This window comes from Mastigoproctus giganteus, chromosome 6 (assembly GCF_048544385.1).
Source record: "Mastigoproctus giganteus isolate SK-2022 chromosome 6, ASM4854438v1, whole genome shotgun sequence".
Classification (NCBI taxonomy): Eukaryota; Metazoa; Arthropoda; class Arachnida; order Uropygi; family Thelyphonidae; genus Mastigoproctus; species Mastigoproctus giganteus.
In genome coordinates this window covers 161752344-161776379 of record NC_143580.1, presented here as the reverse complement: position 1 = coordinate 161776379, position 24036 = coordinate 161752344, and the positions used below count along the sequence as shown (strand labels likewise).

The following is a 24036-nucleotide window of genomic DNA, read 5'->3' as shown; positions in this document are numbered from 1 at the left end:
TTATTATGGTGAAATGTGTTTCCCCTTCCATGAAATATTCAATCATATGAAAAACATAAATAAATTTTCAGAAACTCATTACTCTATATCTCACTTGTGCTTGTCATGTTTGTTGCAACCTGTGTGTTCCCTGTTCTTTGTTAATTGTTTATCATTTGTACTGTTTTAAATTTTACAACAACAAAAAAAAAAAAAAAGTCAGTGAACAGAAATATCAATTTGTATGTACATATTATGGTATGTATTAATTAAGCTATGTATGTAAGCGTAAATTTATTTTTATTTTTCTAACTGGAAAATATTCTTCCGATTTTCATATATCATTTAAAGTGGGGTTCCACTGTATTTTGTTGGAAGATCCCTGGGTTAAGCACAAGTTCTGTGCTATTGAACTTGTGCTTGTTTGAGACCATAAAAAATAATTGCTACTTTGAAGAGTGCAGTGCAGTTCGTGACTTTTAAAGAGAGCAGAAGATACATGAAATCTAGATGCTGCAGAAGAGATTGTGCTTAGCAGTGATGAAGAGGAAGAAAATTAAATAAATGTACATTATCTCACATATAAGTATCACAGTTTGTAAGGTAAGATGTTTGTTCAGTTATTACTATTTAAGTTACTACTATTATAAAAATAATGTTAAAATATTAAGTTATTACTACTATAAAAATTAAGTTTCTGATAGTTACATTAAAAAAATGGCATATTTTTGTTAGCTTTTGGAATGTAACCTTCCCCTTTTGTACTGGTTCTTAGTCCCATATAACATGGTTTTGCATTACATGAGATTTTGTAGGAACCAAACTACTGTACTATACGAGGGTTACCTGTACTCTCATTTGTGTGCAATTATTTGTTTTTGTTTATGTGAAATAAAATGTGCGATTCACAGTGGAAACCATGTTAAACAATTAGGTAAGTTCAAAATAAATGTAATATATAATATACATTGTTTCTTCAAATGGTTTATTTATTATTTACAAACCATTTCCTGAATCTTTTATTTTTTATAATACTTCACATTTCAAAATACAGTAATAATAACCTTGCTTACAATTATTTAATTGTAGGCCTAATTACACTTTGTTCCATATAAACTGGGTATCCTCATGTATGTTTGATTAACCAAACCAACCTTGGTCCAAATATTTCGGATAATCGACGTTCTACTGTATTACATTAGGGTCACCCGGTAAGTTATTACATATACCCACTTGTATTGTGTCTGTAAATTGTATGTGTTCAATTTGCCTGTTTCTGAGTTAAAATAAAATAAAATAAAATAAAAATAAACCTTGCTTTCTATGCTTGATAGTGACTAACTCAGCAATGGAGCAAAAGCAAAAAATGCCCATAAAAGTGTGTGTCATCGACCGGAACCTTTTCCACTCTGTGTGCGGAGGATGCGGTGACAATACCACTATGCTACTGTGCAGACTGAAGGTGGTGCATGTGGGAATAAATGTTTTGCTCACCAAATTTTCGAATACATGCAATATCTTAATTAAGTCAAGTTTGACTGATTTACGTGTACAACTTTGCCAACATTTCATGACCGGTGGGAAAAAGTACTGTGCAGACAGTGTATTCAGGTAGCGTGAAAAAGAAAATAGGACAAAATTTCATCATTGGGAATGAAGATTTTATGAATACAATTATATAAAACTACAGTATATTTGCAAAGAAGTTAAGAAAATTGCACTTTTTATTTAAAGATAATGATGAAAATTAATAGGGTCTAATTCCGTTTTGCAAGAGTTAATTTTGTTCTTGTTTTGATAAATTATTTGAATTACTTTAGGTTGTATTTTTTTTGTAGAATTTGTATTATTTTAATGTTTCAATAAATTAATAAAAATATTAAAAATTGTGTATTACTTTGATATCCAAAGGTGGTGCACTTGCACCACCTTGCACCATGCTACCAGCACCCATGAATACAATGGAAGCCAATGTGTCAAGAAGTGTAATTTAAAAGCAATCCAAACAAGTAAGCTTCATTTCCCAAATATTAGTTCAGGAACTTTTTGATCACACCTAATACCCATCATGTCTTCTGAAATTCCTCTGTATACTATGGAGACAACAGCAGCCCTTTACAAATCCAGGGAGATCATTCTGAAGTTTACCGGTGATCTCATTAACATATTCACTTAATGATCAATATGACCGCTCCTGGTGCCTTATCTTCTTACAAGCTCAATCCCTTTTCTGATGGAATCTTATGATGTAGCCGAGTGGTCAGGAATGCGAGTTCAGTAGCATACGCTCTATGAGTGGACCAGGGTTCGAGCCCGTGGCTGCTAAATATGATTACAATTTGTATTGATTGTTTTGTAGATTTATCAATGATACTGATGAAGGTATATCAAGCTTAATGTCAAAGTTTGCAGATGATACAAAGGTTGGCAGGATTGTTAATAACAGTACTGACAGTATGATGCTGCAACAGGATCTGTAAAAGTTGGGCAGATGGGCTGAGAAGTGGAAACTGGTTTAACATTGACAAATGCAAGTACTGCATATGGATAGCAGTAAACACCCCCCCCCCCCAAAATCCATCATTCATACTTTTCTCATTGTTAAAAAATGCCGGTCTAATTTCACTTTGAACTTTATCAGACTATCTGCCTAGGGCCCCGATCAAAGGGGGCCATAAAATCACTGTTTCAAAAACTCACTGCTGTTTTTCACTATTTTTGAGTGATTTTATCCTGGACCACTTAGCTTCGTACCCCCCCCCCCCCAGCTAGCTTATAAGTAACTCCTGTATTTCTGTTCTCTAGGTGCAAAATCTTACATTTAGAAACATGAAATGAATGAAAACAATGGGGGTAATTGTGGTTGGATATGAAGTTCTCTGGCAGTGAAGATAGGCCTACAGAAACTTTGCTAGCGTGGATAAGGAGGTGTTATCACTTTGTACAAGGTTAGACTGCACCTTGAATATTCTATATAGGTCTGGAGGCCACACTTTAAGAAGGATGTAGATCTGCTGGAACGAGTAAAAGGGCAAACAAATTGAAGTGGGAAAAAAGGTTGCTCTTACAAGGAAGGCTTTAGTTCTGAAAACTGAAGCATCTGGAAACTAGGCACTTGTGGGGAGATCTTGAATGGATTGAGTAAGGTAAATGTTGATGGCATTCTTACTCTTTCTGAGACTACACACACGAGGGGCATAAATTAAAATTGAGGAAGAATGGTTGCAGGATAGATGTGTGGAAGTTTGCCTTAAACCAGCAGGTGGTTGATTGTTAGAACAAAAGTTTCATCTGTTGTGGAAGTGGGTAGTTTGAATATATTCAAGGAAAGGTGTAGTGTGTGTGTTTTTTTTTTTTTTGGCCGATACTTTATAAGCTTGCTTTTTTGCATCATTTTCCACTACTATTACTAATACTAATGGTTAATTTAATTGTTCATTGATACACAATTATATTTATTTATCAGTACAGTTCTCTCATTTCTTTGGATCATAACTTCTAATGCTGTACTTCAAAGTATAAACTCCACTCTTCTTTTTTCTAATATTTTGGCACAGTTATTGCTTTCTCTTTTTGGTTTTTCACTCTTGCATCACATGATAGTATCACTGCATTAGTTACCATTCTAATGCAGTGATACTGTAGTTTAAGGAGAGTAAATACGATAATTTCTAGATACCAGTTTCATGAAAGAAAACTAAGGAGTTAACAGAAATGCAAGGAACTATGTTAAATGTGAAGCAATTACTTTTACAATCAATAATTCCATATATGATTTCTGTAAAAATTATGGTTAACATACACAAATATCTAATACACAATTAATATAGTTTACAGATTTTTTTCATTAAGATATAAACTGTTCTACAAATAGAAAGGAGAGAGAGACCTTATTTCACTGAAATTGAAAAATCATAGCAAACTGAGAATAAGTATCAGACAAATACTTGCAATGATATTTACATTTGAAAGACTATTTGAACCATGGGGAGGATAGTGACAAGGTGTCAGAAATTACTATAAATATTTCATAGATCACTACAAAATATAAATATTAAAAAAAAAAAAAGTTCTTGTTTATACTCTGGCACAACCACCAGGTCAGTAGAGTTTACAATAAGTCCACAAAGAGCAGTGTCCATTTATTACCACTGTATATATTCTCCAACTCAGCCATCCTTTTATCCGTTGTAGCAATTTGCTCTTAATATCATACTGCTCCAAACTGTACAGTAGTCTTCCATGTGCAACAGTGTAAAAAGCTTAAGCATAATATTATGCCTTGAGCATTTAGTTTTCAAAATATTATCATTATCTTCACCATTTGGCATCTCTCATTTGTATTTAAATCAAAATTTACCTTACTCAATCCATTCAAGGCATAATTATATTCCGTTAATGCCGACCGGGCTAGCCAGGTGGGTAAAGTGTCTGCCTGGCAACCCAAAGGTCGCGGGTTCGAATCCCGCCTCGGGCTTGGATCAAAGTACTGTACTGCAAAAACTTTGGGAGGTGTACTATGGCCACAGAAGCCGATGCGCCAACAACTACCAAAAAAAAAAAAAAAAAAAAATATTCCGTTAAATCCCATAATTAAAAGGGAGTGGAATTAACTTCGCAACCGTGATGACTTGGCTGCATTACCAGGGTACTTGCCCGCCCACTGAGAATAAATAACACTAGTTTCCTCTACTAGAGAAGCATTATTTATTTGAAGTAGTGCAATACCTGGTATCTTGTTGTGAAGTAGTCACAATATGAGATAAAATCTAAACGATGCTACGTATGTACTTATGCATAATATTTACACCGATGTTATATATGAAGTAATGAAATTTTTGAATATGGCATACACATGGCAAGACTATACCCAGCTCCTTGACATAACGTGATTATGACCATGCCACCACCACCCCCCTGCAAACACTCTCGGACTCCCTGCAGTCACTATCTGGAAGAGTAAATTCAGCAAGATTATACACTAGCTGATCCAAAGTCCTCCTAGAAATCTCCTCTGCTATACAGTTTGGTATACTAACTAGCGGCCGGCCTGCAAACACCGTTTTAGAGCTGTACCGTCGAAATGTAAGGATGATTGGATCTTGCCATGATGTCCATCATAACCTCAAAAGTCATCAGTCATACTGCATGATGGAAGAGATGGGGAATGGTTGACCGGAACTTAGCTCTGGAGACTAAACATGGATTCCACCACTTCAAGCCTCCAATAAGCAAAGTGGTGGTAATGCACCGGTTGATGAGGGTCATCTACCACCTAGTATTTTCTGGTAACACAGAGGAGTGGCACACCTTCATGTAGTGTGGGTGCCACACCTCAAACCCTGCTTATGTTGGTTCACATGTGGGTGGTCACCTCCACTATGCTAGGGCCATATTTCAGGACTTGCACATGGGGTTACTAACAGTCCTGCCATCATGAAGGTTGAAGCAGAGGATTTGGCTGTCACAGACCAGCCGGACTTTGCCAAAATTAAGTCCACTTGACTTCAGTGTCACCTGAATATCAGTTCCATTAGAGTTTTAGATTGCCAGGTAAGAAGCCCCAGCTTGGCATACCTGAGAGAATGTCTGTCTGCGACAACCTCAAGATCTATTGTACAAGTTGGAGCAATGTGGAATTACAAGCAAGATAAAGTGATGGCTCAGTTACAGAAGACAGGGGAGGTTAATGGGCACAGCTCTTCTTGGACTGATGTTATTAGTGGAGTAGCTGAGGTTTTTAAGTACTGAACACATTACTGATTTAAATATTTATTAATGTTATTAATGAAGATGTATCAAACAGATGATATAAAGGCTGGCAGGTAAGAGATAGTTAATGACAGGAATGAAGGCATACTACTGCAACAAGACCTAGAAAAAGAGACAATTTGGGTTTAACAATAATAAATGCAGGCTACTCATAGTTGGGCAGTGGTAATTCCATATTAACATACCATTTGGGTGGTATAACACTCAAGATACCTGGGAACAACTGTACAGTACATAATGACACTTTCTGAGCAGAATGCAGACAAGCTGCTATGATACCTCATTCAGTTTTATCAATAATATGCAGGAATTTTGCCAGCAGGTAGAAGTAGGTGTTTATCTTATTGTATAAATCAACGGTTAGGCTGCATGTGTAGTAAGGATATATAGAAGTGCAGAGAGAAAGAACAACAAGATTAGTCAAGGATACAAAAGGGTATCCTTTCCAAGAAAAAATTCAATTCAAGTGTGGAGCTTGGACACTGGGCACCTGTTAGAAGACCTGATTGTAGTGTTTAAAGCCTTGGATGGATTAAGTGAACTAAATGATGGTATCATTACTCTTTCGCAGACAACACACATGGGAGGGATGTAAACTGAAAATGAAAAAGGATGGATGCAGGAGAGATGCACAAAAATTTGCATTTAGCCAGAGAGTAACTGATTGTTAGAATAAACTTCCATCTGATGTTGTGGAAATGGTTACTTTGAATAAATTTAAGGAAGGATTGGACAAATTGTTAGAAGGGATAGACAAGATGAGGTGGGTTTTTTTTTTTTTTTTTTTTGGCTGATGTAAGCTTGCTTGTTTCCTTGCATCATTTGCTACTACTAATAATAAATATTAATCATTTTTTGGGATTAGAAGGGTACAATTTTGGAAAGTTACACGAATGAGGGGACAACTATGAACAATGCTTTATACTGCAAAATGCTTAAGAGCCACCTGAAGCCTACAGTATGTACTAAGTGGTACAGCAGAACAAAACAAAATAGTAGCATTCCTCATGTTGACCATACCAAAAACTGAAACTAGTCAAGCTCTGTATTTTGAAGTGCACCTGCTTCTGACCCTACCTTGGGTCAAAGTCTACCATTCCTTCACCATAAGAAATGGTGAAATCCAAAAAGCAATACATCAGCAATGAAACTAAAAAAATTTTTAATTTTTTTTAACGGACTCAGCCATCATCTTCATAGTGCAAGATAAGTATAAAAAAAAAGGAGACAAAAAAAAAAAATTAAATAAAAAAAAAATAAAATAATAATAAAGGGGTTTCCTTACCAATGGATATAAATAAAGTGTTTATTCAGCTTCTGTTTTCATTTGAACCATTCCTGTATACAGATTACCAACAAAAATTCTTAGTAAACTTACTTGAGCATTAAGAAGATCAACACACATATGACAGAGCGCTGCACGAAAAAAATACTCCTTTGCACTATACTTTAGAAGGGAATTTTCCAGTGATGATGTTGCAACCTGCAAAAGAATTGCAATTATCGGATGAACATTGCATAAAAGAAATTAATTTCAATTGTATTTAGGATTTTAGTTTAACTACATATTGAATTCATTAAATTTCTTTAAAAAAAAGCAACTGCACATTAAAAAAATCACAAAACAGTGAAGTTTTTTAAATGATGTAATATGAGAAAATAAAAAAATTCACGAAAATTCATCCACTATGAGTTGAGTTAATATATTATTTCTTTTGCTTCAGAGGGGCACGCAAAGAAATAATAATGATTATATTTCTCTTGGTCTGGTTTAAACAAATTGTGGGATTGCTCTACAAATCTTTCCAAAAGGCCTAAAAATAAAATTTCACAAATATCAATCCTCTAGAAGTTGAGTTATTAAGTGAAGACAGAAAAGCGAAACAACAATTGCTAGGTAGATTTTAACTGGTCTGATTTTAATTAAAATTGGAATGGCTTGATAAATCTTTTAAAAAGTCACAGATACGAAATTTTGTTAAATCTGTCCACTGGGAGTCAAATTACTAGATGTAATTTGCATATTAGGCATATTTTTAGGCATATTAGTATATGTGCATAATGTAATTACTACATTATGCACATATACTAATATGCCTAAAAATTAAAGAAATATAAAGTAGTTAAGCAAATGGACTAATTATGCAATTCACTCATCAATGCAATTAACTATCCACTTGACCAGTGATTTCTCCAAGCTGTCAGTATCAACTACATGCTGAGGTAACTTGTTCTAATAAACGACTTGTTGGCTAAAAGAAAATTTCCTGAAAAACAGTCTAAACCTCTTCCCCTGTAATTTGAATCTATATCCACTCAATCTGGAATCCTTTATAACAGTGAAAATTTTGCCATCTTTCATTTTATTATCTGCTCTCAGCACCTTATAGACCTCAAATAAGTCCCTCTAATGTGCAACCATGCACATTATAGGGGGACCCTGAGGTCTCACACCATAAGAATTGCCCAGGTATGAATCTTTCAAGAAGCTTAATGTCTTTCTTTTTTAGGTGCGGTGTCCATACTTGTACACAGCATGGACTTGCAGATGGGTATTATGACCTCCATATCTCCACAGGCTATTTTTCAATAAGTCACCAAGGTTTTCTTCGCTGCTTGTCTACATTCTTCAGAAAACAGTGGCGGCTCATGACTCTGATGTAAGGGGATTCTTAAAGTTACATTAAATTGCCTTGATTATAAGACATGTAGACATCATCATCAGCCATTTTCAATCCACTGCAGGATGAAGGCCTCTCCAGCAACTTTCCAGTTCCTTCTGTTTTGAGCACTGGCCATCCATTTACTACCCAAAAACTCATGAATTTCATCTATCCCTCTCCACCTTTGTCTTCCAGGTTTTCTTCTAGCTCCTCTTGGATACCATTCTGTTATTTTCTTAGTCCATCTGTCATCATGTCTTCGAGCTATGTGTCCTGCCCAAGACCATTTTAGTTCTTTAGTTTTGATAAGAATGTCCTTTACTTGAGTTTGCTGCCTAATCCATGTGTTTCTCTTCTTATCTAACAGTCTGATTCCCAATATAATTTGTTCCATTCTTCGCTGTGTAGTTCTCAGCTTCTCTTCCATTCTTTTGGTGGGTCCCCAAGTTTCACTTCCATAAGTCATGGTGGGGAGTATAGATTGGTTCATTATTTTACGTTTAAAACAAACTGGGATATTGCTCTTCAGTATGTGACTATATTTCCTGAATGCTATCCATCCAAAATTTATTCTTCTCTTGACTTCCAGCCATTTATCATTATTACAGCTAATAACTTGTCCCAGATAAGTATATGACTCCACCTCTTCGATTATTGCTCCTTCAATCATTATTTCCCTTTCTGTGGCATACTTGTTCATCATTACTTTTGTTTTAGCCATATTCATCTTTAGTCCAAAATCCTTACTAACTGTGCATAACTGATTAAGATTTTCCTCTAATTCTTTGGGATTGTGGCTTATGACCACAATGTCATCTGCGAATCGTAAATGGTTTAGGTACTCTCCGTTCACATTGACTCCTTTCTGCGACCAGTCTAATCTTCCGAAAGCTTCACCAAGGGCAGCAGTAAACAGCCTCGGAGATATTGTGTCTCCTTGTCGAACTCCTTTCTCGATTTTAAATTTCCTACTGTCTTTGTCTAGTCTAATAAAGGAGGTAGCACTCTCATATATTTTCTTCAAAATCATAATATATGGGGTATTTATGCCTTGTCTTTCCAGTGACCGAAACATTGCCTTATGCTGTATGGAGTCAAATGCCTTTTCATAATCCACAAATGCCAGGCATAATGGTGTTTTATATTCATTTGCTTTCTCCATTAGCTGTGATATTACATGAAGGTGATCCATAGTTGAGAATCCTGTCCTAAAGCCAGCTTGCTCTTTCGGTTGATTTTCATCAAGTATTCTTTCTAATCTGTTAGTAATGACCCTTGTGAACAACTTGTAGATGTGGGATAACAAGCTAATTGGTCTATAATTTCCAATTTATCTCCTTTCTTATGCAGCAAAACTATGATTGCATTATTCCACTGCTTAGGCGTCACACCTTTTCTAATGCACTTTGTGAAGAGCCTTGGCAGTTTTTGTGTTATGTCTCTTCCTCCCAATTTTAACAACTCTACAGTAACTTCATCTTTCCCACGGGGCTTTCCGATTCTTCATTTTCTTCAATGCATGTTCTACCTCATCAGGAAGAATATCGGGTATGTCGTGTGTGTTGCTACTTTGCAATCCATCTTCCCCACTGCTGGTATCATTCCCTCGCTCCTTGTATAATTCTCTATAATAGTCTTCTGCTATTTGAATTATGCTTTCTCTGCTGTTTATAAGTACACCATCGCTATTCTTCAGTTTCAGTATCATTTGGCTTTCTGTATTACTGCTCATGGCTGCTGATTTAAATCCTTTGTTTTCCCTTAATGCTTGTTTTACTTTTCTTGTGTTAAATCTTCTTATGTCCTCTCTGAGTCTCTTTCTAATGGCTTTGCATAACTCAGTATACTCAATTTTCTCCCTGTCAGTGTTTTTCTTGCTCTTCATTTGTCGTCTTCGGTTCATCATGACAAGTGTTTCTTGACTAATTTTTTCTTCTTTGGATTTCTGTTTCCCTATAGGTTTCTTGGGCTTTATCACTTTCAGAAAGTTGTAATATTCCTCGTCGATATCTTGGTCCTGAGCAGTCTGAAGAAGCTCAAACTTGTTTTTAAGTTCCAGTACATACTGCTTTTTCTCCTCCTCTGTTATCTCAAAGACCTTTGTATTATTTACTCGAGTCAGTTTTTTCCTTTCCTTTCCTACATCTATATCAAGTGTACATCTTACCATTCTGTGATCACTTCCAACATTTACCTTATTCAGGACGGTAACATCATTCACAATATATCTTCTGTTAGTGAGAATGAAGTCGATTTCATTAGTTGTTAATCCATTTGGACTCTTCCATGTCCACTTTCTGTTCACCCTTTTCTTGAAAAAAGTGTTCATTACTGACAGTCCTTGAGATTCTGCAAATTCCACAAGTCTTTCACCTCTTTTATTTCTTTCACCAATTCCAAAATTTCCTATAGTTCCTCTTTCTGCGCTGTTTTGCCTTTTTCCAACCTTAGCATTGAAGTCCCCCGTAATAATAGTGTAGTGGGTTTTCTGCTCATCTAGAAGACTCTCAATTTCAGTGTACATTTCTTCAACCTCTTCATCATCATGGCTCGATGTTGGTGCATAAATCATTATAATCTTTAGCTTGTACCTCTTAGAAATCTTGAGTATTAGCCTTGACACCCTTGGTGATGTACTTTTGAATTACAAAATGTTGTTTTTAAAATCTTTATGGACCAGAAACCCAACTCCACCTTCACTCCTTTCACTGTTTCCATTGGGGTACAGCAGATTTCCACTTGATAAACTTATAAGTGATTCATTTCTTCTTCTTGTTTCAGACAAACCGATGATATTCTAATTCACATTTTCTAATTCCTTTTCCAGCTCTAATATCCTGTCTTCACCGATGAGTGATCGTACGTTATAACAGGCCAAGTTCAGTTTCCGTGCATGGCAGCCTGGTCATACCCAGAGATTCTTAGCCCCTCTGCTTCCACTCTGATCCTCTCGCTGCCGTAAGAGGGAGAGTGAAAGCTGCTGGGGACTGAGGGCCATTTGTATTGTTGTGCTCTCATGCTGGAGGGTTTGGTCTTTTCCTCTTCACACTGACCAGGCGTCTTGAAGAGAACCACTGTACACGTTCGTTGCCACCTAAGTGACATAACAGGGCTTACCAACGAGAAGGTGTGCATGAGTGGATTTTAGGGAGGCAGGCCAACCGGACTTCTCCTAAATCTTCTGTAATAGAGAGATATTGGATCCATCAGTGTTTTAGGTTGAGTGTCTGATAACACACAGGATACCTGTTCCCCCTCTAAGACAGACAGTAATAATAATAAGCAAGTTAAAAATACTATAAATCATTAACTGGACACTTACCATTAACAGACTTGGGTAATCCTTAAATTTTATTTAAAAATAAAATCCATTCTTCGGTATTTATTTGTTGAAAATTGATTAATAACTTTTTAATTCAAGTTTTGTGTACTGTTGACCAAGCTTTTCTCTATCGAAAGCATTTAGTCTTTCCTGATTCATAGTGCTCCTTAAAATTTGGAACTGTCTAGTGCACAGTTCTGCCTACGGTTAAAATTCAAAGTTGAAAACGATTTTTTCCGTGTTTTTATTAGTTTATTATTGAAATGATTATTGGAAATAATTGTTTTCCCATGAACCAAAGGTCTTAGGCTATGGTTGGGCTGGATGGCCCGGGCTCTGTTTAATACTTGTATTAAATAAAGCAATTGTATTTTTTATTTATTTTTTGATTATTGGAAATAGAGGAGGAGTATACTATATGCAGAACCTTCTAATAAAAATATACGTTGCGTTGTTCTTCACAAAATTTCAAACTCCATTAAATGTATATTTAGATTTAAAAAGCTGGGGGTGCTGCAGTTCTGCAATGCCTACCAATGAGCCGCCCCCTGTCAGAGAGCTTAATATCTGCCCACATCATAACTTCCAGCTCCCTCCTCTACTGTTTTTAATATAGCAGAATGTTAGACAAGCAAAAGAAAGCAATATTCTTGATCTGATTATCAGATCAAGGGTATGGCTTTCTCTTCCTCTTCATGCATAGCAGATAAAGAAACGACTAAGTGGCAACAATCAGTGTATTGATGTGGGATTTACTTAAAGATCTAACTGCTGTCAAGAACAAGGAAAGGGTTTTTCTTTCATACAGGTCACTACAATAGTTTCAGACAGCTTTTAAAATCTATTCAATGGGGCAACTGATGATGTTACTGGCAGAATGCTCTAAATGGAAAAACATTCGGGGAAGTTGGTATAAAAATACCAACTAAGAGATAATGTTCAAGGTTTAGACTTAAATGCATATCATATGAGCTGATCAGACTAGTGGTAGAGGGGGAAAAAAAAAAAATGCATGAGATGCTTATAAATTATCAGCAGATACAGAAACCTTCAATAGGTATAAGCCAGTCTACAATCAAGTCATAAACACGGACAGGCCAGCTAAGATGGATAATAACAAGTTTCTGACAAAGTGAATGCAAAGAAAAGCAGCAAAGGTTTCTTTACTATTGTAAAGAACAGAAGGAAGGAGATGAATTTACAATGGTCACTAGATACAAATGGTTTAACTATTGATGATCCTGAAGTAAATAGATATTTCGCATCGACAGTCACACCTGACAAATTTTTGATTTGAAACTTCCTTGCAGGCACCTACAAAAATTTCAACCAAGTAAATCTGATTGGTCATGAAAACATGACAGGTAAGTGATTATGTCACCCACAGCCTCAAGCAGTGGCGCTTCCCACACTCCCACTACTAGTCTGTGCCAAGCACTTGATGCAGTAGTAGTGTGATTAGAGCATGTGATGCATATTTTCGCAGCTGGTACAATATCTTGAGTTGTAGTGAATAGATTTACAAAATTCAAACACCATTCATTTGAATTTCATTGAACTGCATTAGAAAACCAGAATAAAACAAATAATTTTCAAAAATAAAATTTGTGTTCAACACTGCTGAAGTCAAGTGCAGAGCATTCTCGAGTATCGAGCAAGAGCGAAGGTGAGAAGACCTAAGAAAATAAAGATGAAGATAGCAATGAGTGTGCAAGAATGCAAAAGACTATTGAGATTGCATAAAACACAAACAGAAAATCAAGCGTTGGATTTAGAAGTGCCTTCAACCAGCAATGCCACTCCATCTAACAATGATGTACCCAAAGCGACTATTAATTATGTACAATGGAACATTTCTCCAATTTCAGAGCAGTTAAGTTTAAATGGTTCAAGCTTCTCTTCCTTGCGCCAACTACTATTTACATAAGAATGTGCATCCAACCGAGTTCACTGGCACTCAAACTGTAAGTTTACCAAGCTGCCTAATCATAGTGAATAGAACATGCTTACATTGAGCCCAGTAGTAGGTTGAGTTTGGAATTGTCCTTAGGAAGGCCGCTGTTAAAGTTTATTGCAATCGCAAGTATATGTCTCTTACTTTAGCTATCATAAATCCATTGTATCTTGTTTTCCAGCTGAAATTATGGAAACTTATTTCCAAAAAATTATGAAATTATGATCAATAAAATATTTACAATATAAAAGCTCTTTTATTTTGTAATCAATACACACAAATCGAAATACCTAAAAGAAACACGAAGGACGTTTCACATAAAACCATCTACCGTGCACACACCTTTTTTTTTTTTTTTTAATTTAGGATGAGGATGCAAGAGGTATTTCTCCTCATCAAAGCTGTTTATGAAAATCAGAAACAACAGTGGTCTAAGAACCTACGGTGGGGGATCCTACTTCAGATGTTAAACCAAGCTGAAAAATATATATATTAATCACGACCCCTTGCATCCTGCTCTGCAGCCACCCTGAATCTTGTTTGCGATTCCAATATATTCCAGTTTCTTATAGAGAAAACTCTCGTGAGGGACTGAATCAAATGGCATGCTAAAACCAAATAAACAAAGTAGATATTATTCCCTACTAACATGATTTCTCTTAACAAAACAATGTTGTGTGCCCTCCAGAATGACATTTCGATCTAAATATACCTGGATTGCTCCAAGATTTTCTCAACCATTCAAATCAGAGTGAGTAGTCTGTAGTTACCCACTTCACTCTTAGAACCACCATTAACATAACCGGCAATGCACTGGCACCTCTCTATTCCAAAAAAATCTCTCTCTCTCTCTCTTCAAGTCCAATGATGCCCCCTTTAATTAACTGACTCAATGTAATATCTGTTTCCTCCCTCAAAATTAACTAGTATTTGCCATCAACTATTAAATTGGATATCATGCCCCAGGCTAGAGCAATAAAGCAACGCGCGGGAGTGCTGTGACCTGGGGGGAAAAGAGAGGGGTGATTCGCCAACCCATCAGAGCCAAAAAAAAATGCGACTTGTGAAATGTTTGTGGACTTTTTGCAACAGGATATGATCTAGCCAAGGAAGATGTCTTTGTGTGTGTGTGTGTGTGCGCGCTAGGTGCAGAGTGTCAAGAAATTAGGCAATTCTGATGGGCACTGTTAGATTTGAAGAGCCTGATAGATGCCCTCAAAGGTATTAAAGTGGGGACCCATCAAGCTCTCACCTGCCCAACAAAATGCCATAGCTCACTCTAGTGCATCAGGCAACACAGCAGCAATCTCCAAAGCAGAAAGGCACTGGTCCCACAGGAGCTAGTTATTGTCAGTGACTCCATTGTCAGGAAGATGGGTAATATTATTATTGTGTAAAAAGGATAGGTGGAATGGGACCAGGGTATGTCTGGCAGGGGGAAAAGTTGATAAGTTGTAGAGCAGATATCATCTTTTAAGGGCACAAAGGGTGATACTGTTGTACACATTGGTTGGCACTAATGACATTAAGTGTAGGAGATCTGCAGATTTACTTAACAAGTACAGGTCAATGTGGAAAATAAGTTGTGAGTTAGGGTTAAAGTTGAACTTCAACACTGGAGAGATTGTGCATGGCTTATGGGGTGGAATTTTTCTCAGCGTGGTCTGTGCTTGCTAACAGGAGAGACTGCTCCTACAAAGGGTGATACTGTTGTACACATTGGTTGGCATTAATGACATTAAGTGTAGGAGATCTGCAGATTTACTTAACAAGTACAGGTCAATGTGGAAAATAAGTTGTGAGTTAGGGTTAAAGTTGAACTTCAACACTGGAGAAAGAGATTGTGCATGGCTTATGAGGTGGAATTTTTCTCAGCGTGGTCTGTGCTTGCTAAGAGGAGAGACTGCTTCTACAGGGATGGGATACACTTAAATAGAAGGGGGTGCAAGGGTGTAAAGTGTGTTAGTTGTCTGACCACACCAGGAGTTCCCCCATCTCCGTGTTGTATTCTTTGTAAGTGACACAGGACTCTGTGGAGGCCAGAGATTTAAAAAGTGTGTGGGGAGTGGTTTGTTGTGTAGTGTCATGTTCTGTTGTTTCTCTGACCATTTAGCCATTGCCCACACTTTGCCATGAGGAGGCAGGTCAGGCACCCAGTAGATATTTAAGTACTCTAGCAGGCCCCACCACCTATTTTCCGAGGATTTCAGTGGAAAGACCTATATATATATATATATATAAAAAAAGGGGTGAACACTAGAATTTGGAAAGATCGAAAGAGGTTTACGAGAAAGCGGTTGAATATTTAGACACTGATTAGAATTTGGTGCATTGTTAGGGCCGCACTTGGTCGGTTTAGTTAGAACTGGGGGGAGACTCGGATGGGGGAACAGGTAGAAGGATGGGGACGATATAGTAGGCATCTCCAAAGATGTCAGCGGGGACGGCCCACCAGGCAAAGTATGTGGGAGGCAGGGAGGGAAGGAGACAAAGACCTGTCTCCTCCGTTCCCTGCATGAGGGATGGGGTTTTAAAGGGAACCAGGTTAGAGTACCGAGTTCAAATCGCATGTTGGTAGCAAAGCTGCAGTATGTCTTCGTCAGTGATAGTTGCCAAGTCCATGTCTTATCGAATCCGGTAGGAAGGTCAAACTGCCCATCCCACTCTGGGGGTGGGATATATTAGCTGGCAGTGGGAAACCCACCAGATGGTGGGAGAGAGAGACATTTATTTCATTCATAACCACATTCTCACTCTACTTGCATTCTATTTTTATACTTTTTTCTTATAGTTTATAATATATATATATTTTTTCCCTGTTAGGTTTTATATATACAGGCTGTCCTTGATTAACGCAATTAATTCGTCCCGCGAGCGCATCACGCAAAATGGAAATGCATTAATTGAATATAATAATCAATAGAAAAAATTATAATTGGTCCTTGACCTTCTGGAATGTCCATAAAGCATTTTGAAAATACCTTTTAAATAACTTTTTTAACTGTATACAATGTTTTTTTTTTTTTTTTTATGTAAACCCCAAACACGAGAGGTGTTAGAACCTATAGTATTTAGTACCGTGTTTGGGTTGGAGGTTGAGAAGACGAAAGAAGATATTTGTTGACATTGGACTTGAACTTCTGTAGACTGCAATTTTCAGGAAATACGTATGAAGGAAGGTTGTTCCAGAAAATGGCAGTTGAATGAATAAACGAGGAAGATGAAAAGTTGGTTCTGTGAGTTTGAAGTTGGACAGTAAATGGATGTTGGCTGGTGGTGGCACGTGTTCAGACTGTTTTGAAAGAGAGAGCAGGAATTACAGAAGTCAATTCAGAAGAACAGTGCCCATGGAAGTATCTGTAGAAGAGGCATGCAGCAGAAACAGTACGTCTATGAGACAGAGAGTGCAGAGATTCTGTTAGAGATGAGTCATTAATTAACCTAACTGCCCTCTTCTGAATGGAATCGAGAAGCCTGAGAGAGGTTTTGGGGGCACCACCCCAGATGTTCCATGGCAGGACGGATTTGCGATTTATACAGAGTGAGCAGCTTTTTGGAAGAAAAGTAACGCCGAGAGCCAAAGAGAAAACCAAGTGTTTTAGATGCAAAAGAAGCAATATTTGTAATGTGCTTGTGCCAAGAGAGATTAGAAGTCAGGGTAATCCCCAAAAGAGAGATATCATTTTGCCTAGAAATCGGAGTGTCACTAAAGATAAGCATAGGTTAAGAAGAATCCTTTTTGCGAGATATAAGAAAAGACTGAGTTTTAGAAGGGTTGAAATCAACTAAGTTGTCTTTGCCCCACTGGAGAATTACCTGAAGATCGGCATTTAAGGAATTGGTAGCAGATTTTCGAAAAGTTGAAGCTGATTGAGCAGGACAAGGTTTCTCAAAATGGAAAGTGAAATGCAATGTGCTATCATCGGCAAAACTATGGATGGGATTTCAAGTCAATGGAAGAAGGTCATTAATAGACAAGAGGAAAAGAGTGGGGGAAAGACCTGAACCTTGGGGGACACCGGCATTAGTGGAGAAGTTAGAAGACAGAGCCATCTAACATCACCCTCAGTGAGTGATCAGGGAGAAAACTGGATAACCAATTACTAAAAACAGTTGGCAAACCATAAGATAGAAGCTTGTTTAGAAGACCTTTATGCCAAACACGATCGAAAGCCTTGAGATGTCAAGAGCAACTACTTGTGTTTCACCCAACCTTTCCACTGAATTAGTCCATAAATGGGTAACATAAGCCAGAATATCACCAGTGGATTGACACTGACGGAATCCATACTGGCGATCGTTGATCAGATGGAAGGTTTCTAGGTAGTTTAAAATTTGGCAGTTAATTGATTTCTCCATTACTTTAGAAAGAGTAGAAGTAATTTCAATGGGACGATAATTGGATGGCAGGGATTTGTCATCCTTTTTAGGAACTGGCTGGATATGAGCAAATTTCCAAGCAGAAGGAAAAACACCTTTGGAATAAGAAAGTGAAAAAAGGCGGCAAAGAATAGGAGTAAGTTCAGGAGCACAGGTTTTGAGAACAAGTAGAGAAATACCATCAGGACCAGAAGCTTTCTTAGCATCAAGATTCATCAAAATCCTTCTGATATCCTTTTGACGGAAGACCACAGGAGGCATTGAATGGAGCGTGTTGGGAATAGTGGGAGGTGTTTTACCAAGATCGTTAATGCATGAGTTGAAAGAAAAATGGGATGCTAGCAGGTCAGCTTTATCCTTGGCTGAAGTGACAACAGAACCATCTGGTTTGGACAGAGGTTGTTTCCAGTTGTTGTTGTTAGGAGCATTAGCAACTAAGGCCATATTGCTCCGGTTGTCATTCCCTGACCTTTCCGCATCCTCCGTATTTGGTGGTGACGGGCTCGAACCCCGGTCTAATCAAGAAGCGTGTGCTACGCACTGCTGCTCCTTCCCACCTGGCTACGGAGGCGCCTTGGACAGAGGTGGGAGCAGAGATGGGCAAAAGTTGCGGCCAGTAGCTTTGGCAAGAGACCAGAATGCTTGGCTACCATTAGGGCAAGAAGCAAGTTTTCTACTCTTAGCCTGTTCAAACTCTAGTTTGGACTGGTTAATAACTGCTTTAGAAGTGTTGCAAGCTTTGGTGTAGGCAGAAAATGAAACTGAAGAATTAGAAACAAGCGATTACGATATGCAACATTCTTCTCTTGAACAACCTTAGCACATTTATTGGAAAACCAAGGTTTAGATAAAGGACGAGATTTTAAAGTGGAGTGTGGGATAAAGGATTCCATTCCTGCAAGAATAATTTCACTGACACGATCTGAGCAAACGTTGACATCAGAAGTTTTGAAACAGTAATCCGACCAAGGAAAAGAAGAAAAGAAGTCTCGCAGGTCATCCCATTTTGCATTCTTGTAATGCCAAACAACACGAGGTTGGGAATAGCCATGAGATAAAGGTTCCATTGGAGAAGAGACAATCACCAAGTTGTGATCTGAAGTGCCTAAAGGACCTCTGATTTCGACCGTGTACTTAGAAGGGTTGTTTGTGAGAAAAAGATCAAGCATATTGGCTGTATGATTAGGATTGTCCGGTATTCTTTTAGGTAAATGAACAATCTGTGCAAGATCATTAGTAATTGCAAAAGCATCTCAGCATCTCGATGAGCTGGGTCGGTGTGACTAGAAAATGGAAGCCAGCTGGAGTTGTGAACATGAAAATCACCAAGGAAAATTACCTCACTGTTAGGAAAGTTGGACTGGAGAAAGTCAAGTTGCAAAGAGAGGAAGTCAAAGAGCTCCAAGTGATTAGTGGAGTTGGGAGAACGGTAAAGACAACAGATGAATTTGACAACACAATGAGGTAGAGGGATTTTAAGCCAGAGAAGATCAAAGAGAGGAGATTCCAAATTGCCAAGTCTCTGGCAGGGAATATCAGAATGGACATAGGCACAAGTACCACCTTTGAGGCGAAAAGAATCATACAGCGAATAATTTGGGAATCTGAGGTGAGCAGTAGTTGAATCAACCAATAACTGAGATTCTGTCAGAAAAAGTACATGTTGTTTGGCAGACTGCAAGTGGAAATGGACATCGCTGAGATTAGAATTGAGACCACGTATATTTGTGAAATGAATTAGGAAGTGCTTGGGAGGTTTAGATCTTTTCGCAGATAAACTTGCTCTATTAGTTTGACAATTCATGGTGTATTCAATAGTAAGAAAAAGTGGGTGGGACATGCTGTATGAAGTAATGAAATTTTTGGATATGGCGTACACATGGTAAGAATATACCCAGATCCTTGACATAACGTGGCCTCAACAATGCTCCCTGAATACACACTACTCGGACTCCCTCCAGTCACTATCTGGCAGAGTAGAGGTAGCAAGATTATACACTATCTAATCCGGAAGCCTCCTAGAGAGTTACCAATAGGTTCGGTCCAGTGTACTAACTAGCGGCCGGCCTGCAAACACCGTTTTAGAGCTGTACCCTCAAAATGTAAGGAATATTGGATCTCACCACGATGTTCATCATAACCTCAAAAGTCATCAATCATACTGCATGATGGAAGAGATGGGGAAGGGTTGACTGGAACTTAGCTCTAGAGACTAAACATGGGTTCCACCACTTCAAGCCGCCAATAAGCAAAGTGGTGGTATTGCACCGGTTCATGAGAGTCATCTACCACCTAGTACTGCCCGGTAACATAGAGGGGCGGCATTCCTCCATGTGGTGTGGGCGCCACACCTCGACCCCTGCTTACGTTGGTTCACACCTGGATGGTCACCCACCATGTACTTGTGAATGGAGGTTATACCCAGGATTACTAACAGTCCCACCGTTGTGAAGGTGCAAGCAGAGGATTTGGCTGTCACAGACCGTCTGGACTTCACCAAAATTGGGTCCACTTGACTTGAGTGTTACCCGAATATCAGTTCCATCAGCGTTTTAGACTCACAGGTAGCAAGTACAGCTTGTCTGGCATATCTGAGAGAATGTCTGTGACAACCTCAAGGATGACAATGTAAAAGATAATGAAAATAATTATGGAATTAAATGTTTATTGCATAAAACAGCGGTTCACAAACTGTGCGCTGCGGAATATTTTAAATTTTTGAGGGAATCCCAGTGATACTCGACATCTGTCGGACACCGTGCGAACTACTAGCTCGAGGTAGTTCACAGTTTCAGCATTTCTTATTAAGTTGTTTGGTCCTTACTACTAAACAGAACTGTTAGGTATTTCTTTTGGTCTGGGTGCACCTTGATAAAATTACTGAGACACTAAGGGCGCCGTGAACCGAGAAAGTTTGGGAACCTCTGACATAAAATACACAATCAAGAAATTACTGTTGCGGAAATATTTGAACAGTGTTGACTTTCTCTTTTCATCAATCAATTTCTGATACCCAACAACAATCTTCTCTGAGCCCTGACGAAATAAATATCGCAGAGAACATCAAACCTTTTGTTTGAGGTTCTATGCAATACAAAAGATTTCATCTAATTCTTTTACCGTTATCTCCTTCGCGGTAACATTTTCATCTGGCTCATTTAAAATTTAGAATTTTTATGCAAGTGTGCATTGACTTGATTAGCAGGAGACAAACAAGTAACACGTCGTCTTCCGATGGTTGATGAAACACACCGAGGCGGGCAGCAGGCAAACATTTGTTTATTGACCATACAATTCACGGTAAGCTTAACGTGCGATTCAAATCTTTTTTTCAACTATAGCATAAAAAAAAAAAAAGATCATGTTAACTGGGAATTTGCATCGTGTAAAGTGAAAAGTGGTATAATTATTCAAATAGCGTTAACTGAAAATCGCGTTATGCAAGGCCTAGCTGTATATATATATATATATATATATATATATATATATATATATATATATATTTTTTTTTTTTTTTTTCACTCACTCATTCATTCATTTCTTTCTCACACACCACGGGGGGGGGGGGGTATGCAATGGTGTGTAACGTAATTTAAATACTAATGCTTAATATAATGCTTAATAATTAAACTAAATAAGAAAGAATATAAAAGATTAAAACTAGGGTTAGTGTGTATTTAACTGTAACATTTATGGTTTGTGTTCTTTTTCTCACACACTCATTCATTCTTCTGGCTTTCATTTCATTTGTTCGACTCTTGCTTTCTGCACTGCACTCTCTGGGCACCTCAATTTACTGTTATTCTTCAGTTGTGGTGCAGGCCTAGCCGCAATTTTTTTGCAGGCCAGGGGAGAATGCAGTGATAGTGTGTGTGTTGTTAGTATATGTTTATTAGTATATATATATAGTAGTATAAATTATTAAGTTTTTATTCTTTCAGCCAATTAAATTTGCTCTTTCACTCTTACTCTTTCCCTCGTGCTGGGTCACTCTTTCTTTCACCAAAACTAACATTTATTCCCTTTTACCATAATTCCTAATTCGCTCTTTCACTCAGTGACCAGCCTATTCATTCTGTCTTTCATTCTACATTGATATTTTTCAGCTAATCTGCTTCCCTGGCTGCCTGTACATCTCCCTCTCTCACATGGTTACTTATTTAGTGTGGGGGCCCCAGGTTCCTACACATGGCAGGGTAGTCCTGGGGTACCCAGGTCAATCCTGTTTTGTCATGTCAGGGTGCAGAATACTGCTGTCCTGACAGTTATTGGGTCATTGTCTGGGCATGGGCAATTTTAACTACTGATTGTTTAATTGTTTGGGGGCTTGCCATTCTTTGGGTAGTTCTACACATTTCGAATACTTTCTGTGTGAAGGTTGTGGGGCACCTCCATAGCCAAGTGGGCAGGAGCAGCAGTGCGTAGCACACGCTTCTTGATTAGACCGGGGGTTTGAGCCTGTGACCACCAAATGGAAAGGTGAGGGAATGACCACCGCATATCCTCAGAGCAATATGGCCTTAGTTGCTAATGCTCCTAAAAAAACCAAATAATAAATAAGATTGAAGGCTGTAAAGGCTTTATAATTTTATTCTTCATTAATGAATAGATGTTCTTCTCCACTTGGAAGGGGGCCAATCTGTACTATTAGCTGTGTTCTGGGGATGTCATAAATTATACATTCATATAGAATGTTGTGTACATACATATAGAATGTGTGTACAGTTAGAATGTGTGTACAGTATTCATATAGAATGTGTGTACAGTTTACAGTTTTTGTGTGTGCATAGAATGTATGTACAGTATATAGAATGTGTGTACAGGTACAATTTGGGTCATCAGTCAGCCCTAAGGAGGATAGTTTTGCCTTTAGGGAGCTGTGACCTGTCAATATGAATGTTGTAAAAGTCCAGGGGCATACCACTTATGGGGATTTGGGCTGACCATTGCCAGGGTGTGTGATGATGCTATCGAGGCACTGTTAGGTGGGTTAGAAAACTTCTAACTTGGGGGATTCACAGACTAAAAGGTTAACAGTAGCCAGAGGCACAGGTGAAAGTAATTCTTCCACTGCTATTAGAATGAGCAGCGGCCTGGAGCATGGGTGCTGGGATTTCAGGGACTGGTGGAAGTCATCATGGAACAAATAAATACATGGGCTGTGGTAGAGTAACTAAGAATAAGAACAGGTGCATGTATAATTGCATGAACACCAATGCTAGAAGTATAGGAAATAGTTTTGATGAATTTGAAGTGCTGGTCAAGACACCAAAGGCAGATATTGTGGGATATCAGAGACATGGTGTCACACAGATATAAGCAGTGCAGAACTGGATTTTGGGGAGCACAATTTGTACAGAAATCACAGAAATCAAGGATAGCAAGGTGTAAGGGTTATGCTGTTAGTTAAGAAACAAAATCTAAGGAAGTGCATCCAGTTGAGATTGGACAGTGCAATGTTGAGCCAGTCTGGTGTGACATAAGCACTGGGAAAGCAAAAATGACAGTAGGAATGTGTTATAGGCCTAAGACTCTAATGAGTACAACAAATAATTGTAAAGAGAAATAGAGTGGGCCAGAAAATCAAATTGTCTTATAATGGGAGATTTTAACTTGTCAGATATTTACTGGAACTTGTGAGTATGTCACTCACACACTAGCAATACTTTTGTGAATTTATTGGTTAATTGTTTTCTGCAGCAACAGCATATTCGATAGGCAACCACAGAGAGTATTACCCTTGATCTCGTTATCAGCAGTGATTATTCGTGCATTAAGAATTTACAGATAAAAGGAACAACTAAGTGGCAGTGATCACAGTGTACTCATGTGGGATTTACTTAAAGATATAACTACCATCAGGGGTAAAGGGAAGGGTTTTCACTTTCATAAAGGTGACAACAGTGGTCTAAGACAGGTTTTAAATTCTATACAGTGGGACCAACTCATGACATTACCAATAAAAA

The 24036-nt window shown here is 38.0% G+C and overlaps 1 protein-coding gene across 2 annotated transcripts in view; it reads right to left on the bottom strand.

Moving 5' to 3' along the window:
• The window catches only part of LOC150084707 (alpha-soluble NSF attachment protein-like), a 254756-nt gene that overhangs the window by 51951 nt on the left and 178769 nt on the right, over window positions 1–24036 (bottom strand). For both annotated transcript variants that reach the window (XM_090375441.1, XM_090375440.1), the window contains one exon: window positions 7130–7234. In XM_090375441.1, coding sequence (XP_090231567.1) covers window positions 7130–7234 — 105 coding nt within the window. The remainder of the gene's footprint in view (window positions 1–7129; window positions 7235–24036) is intronic.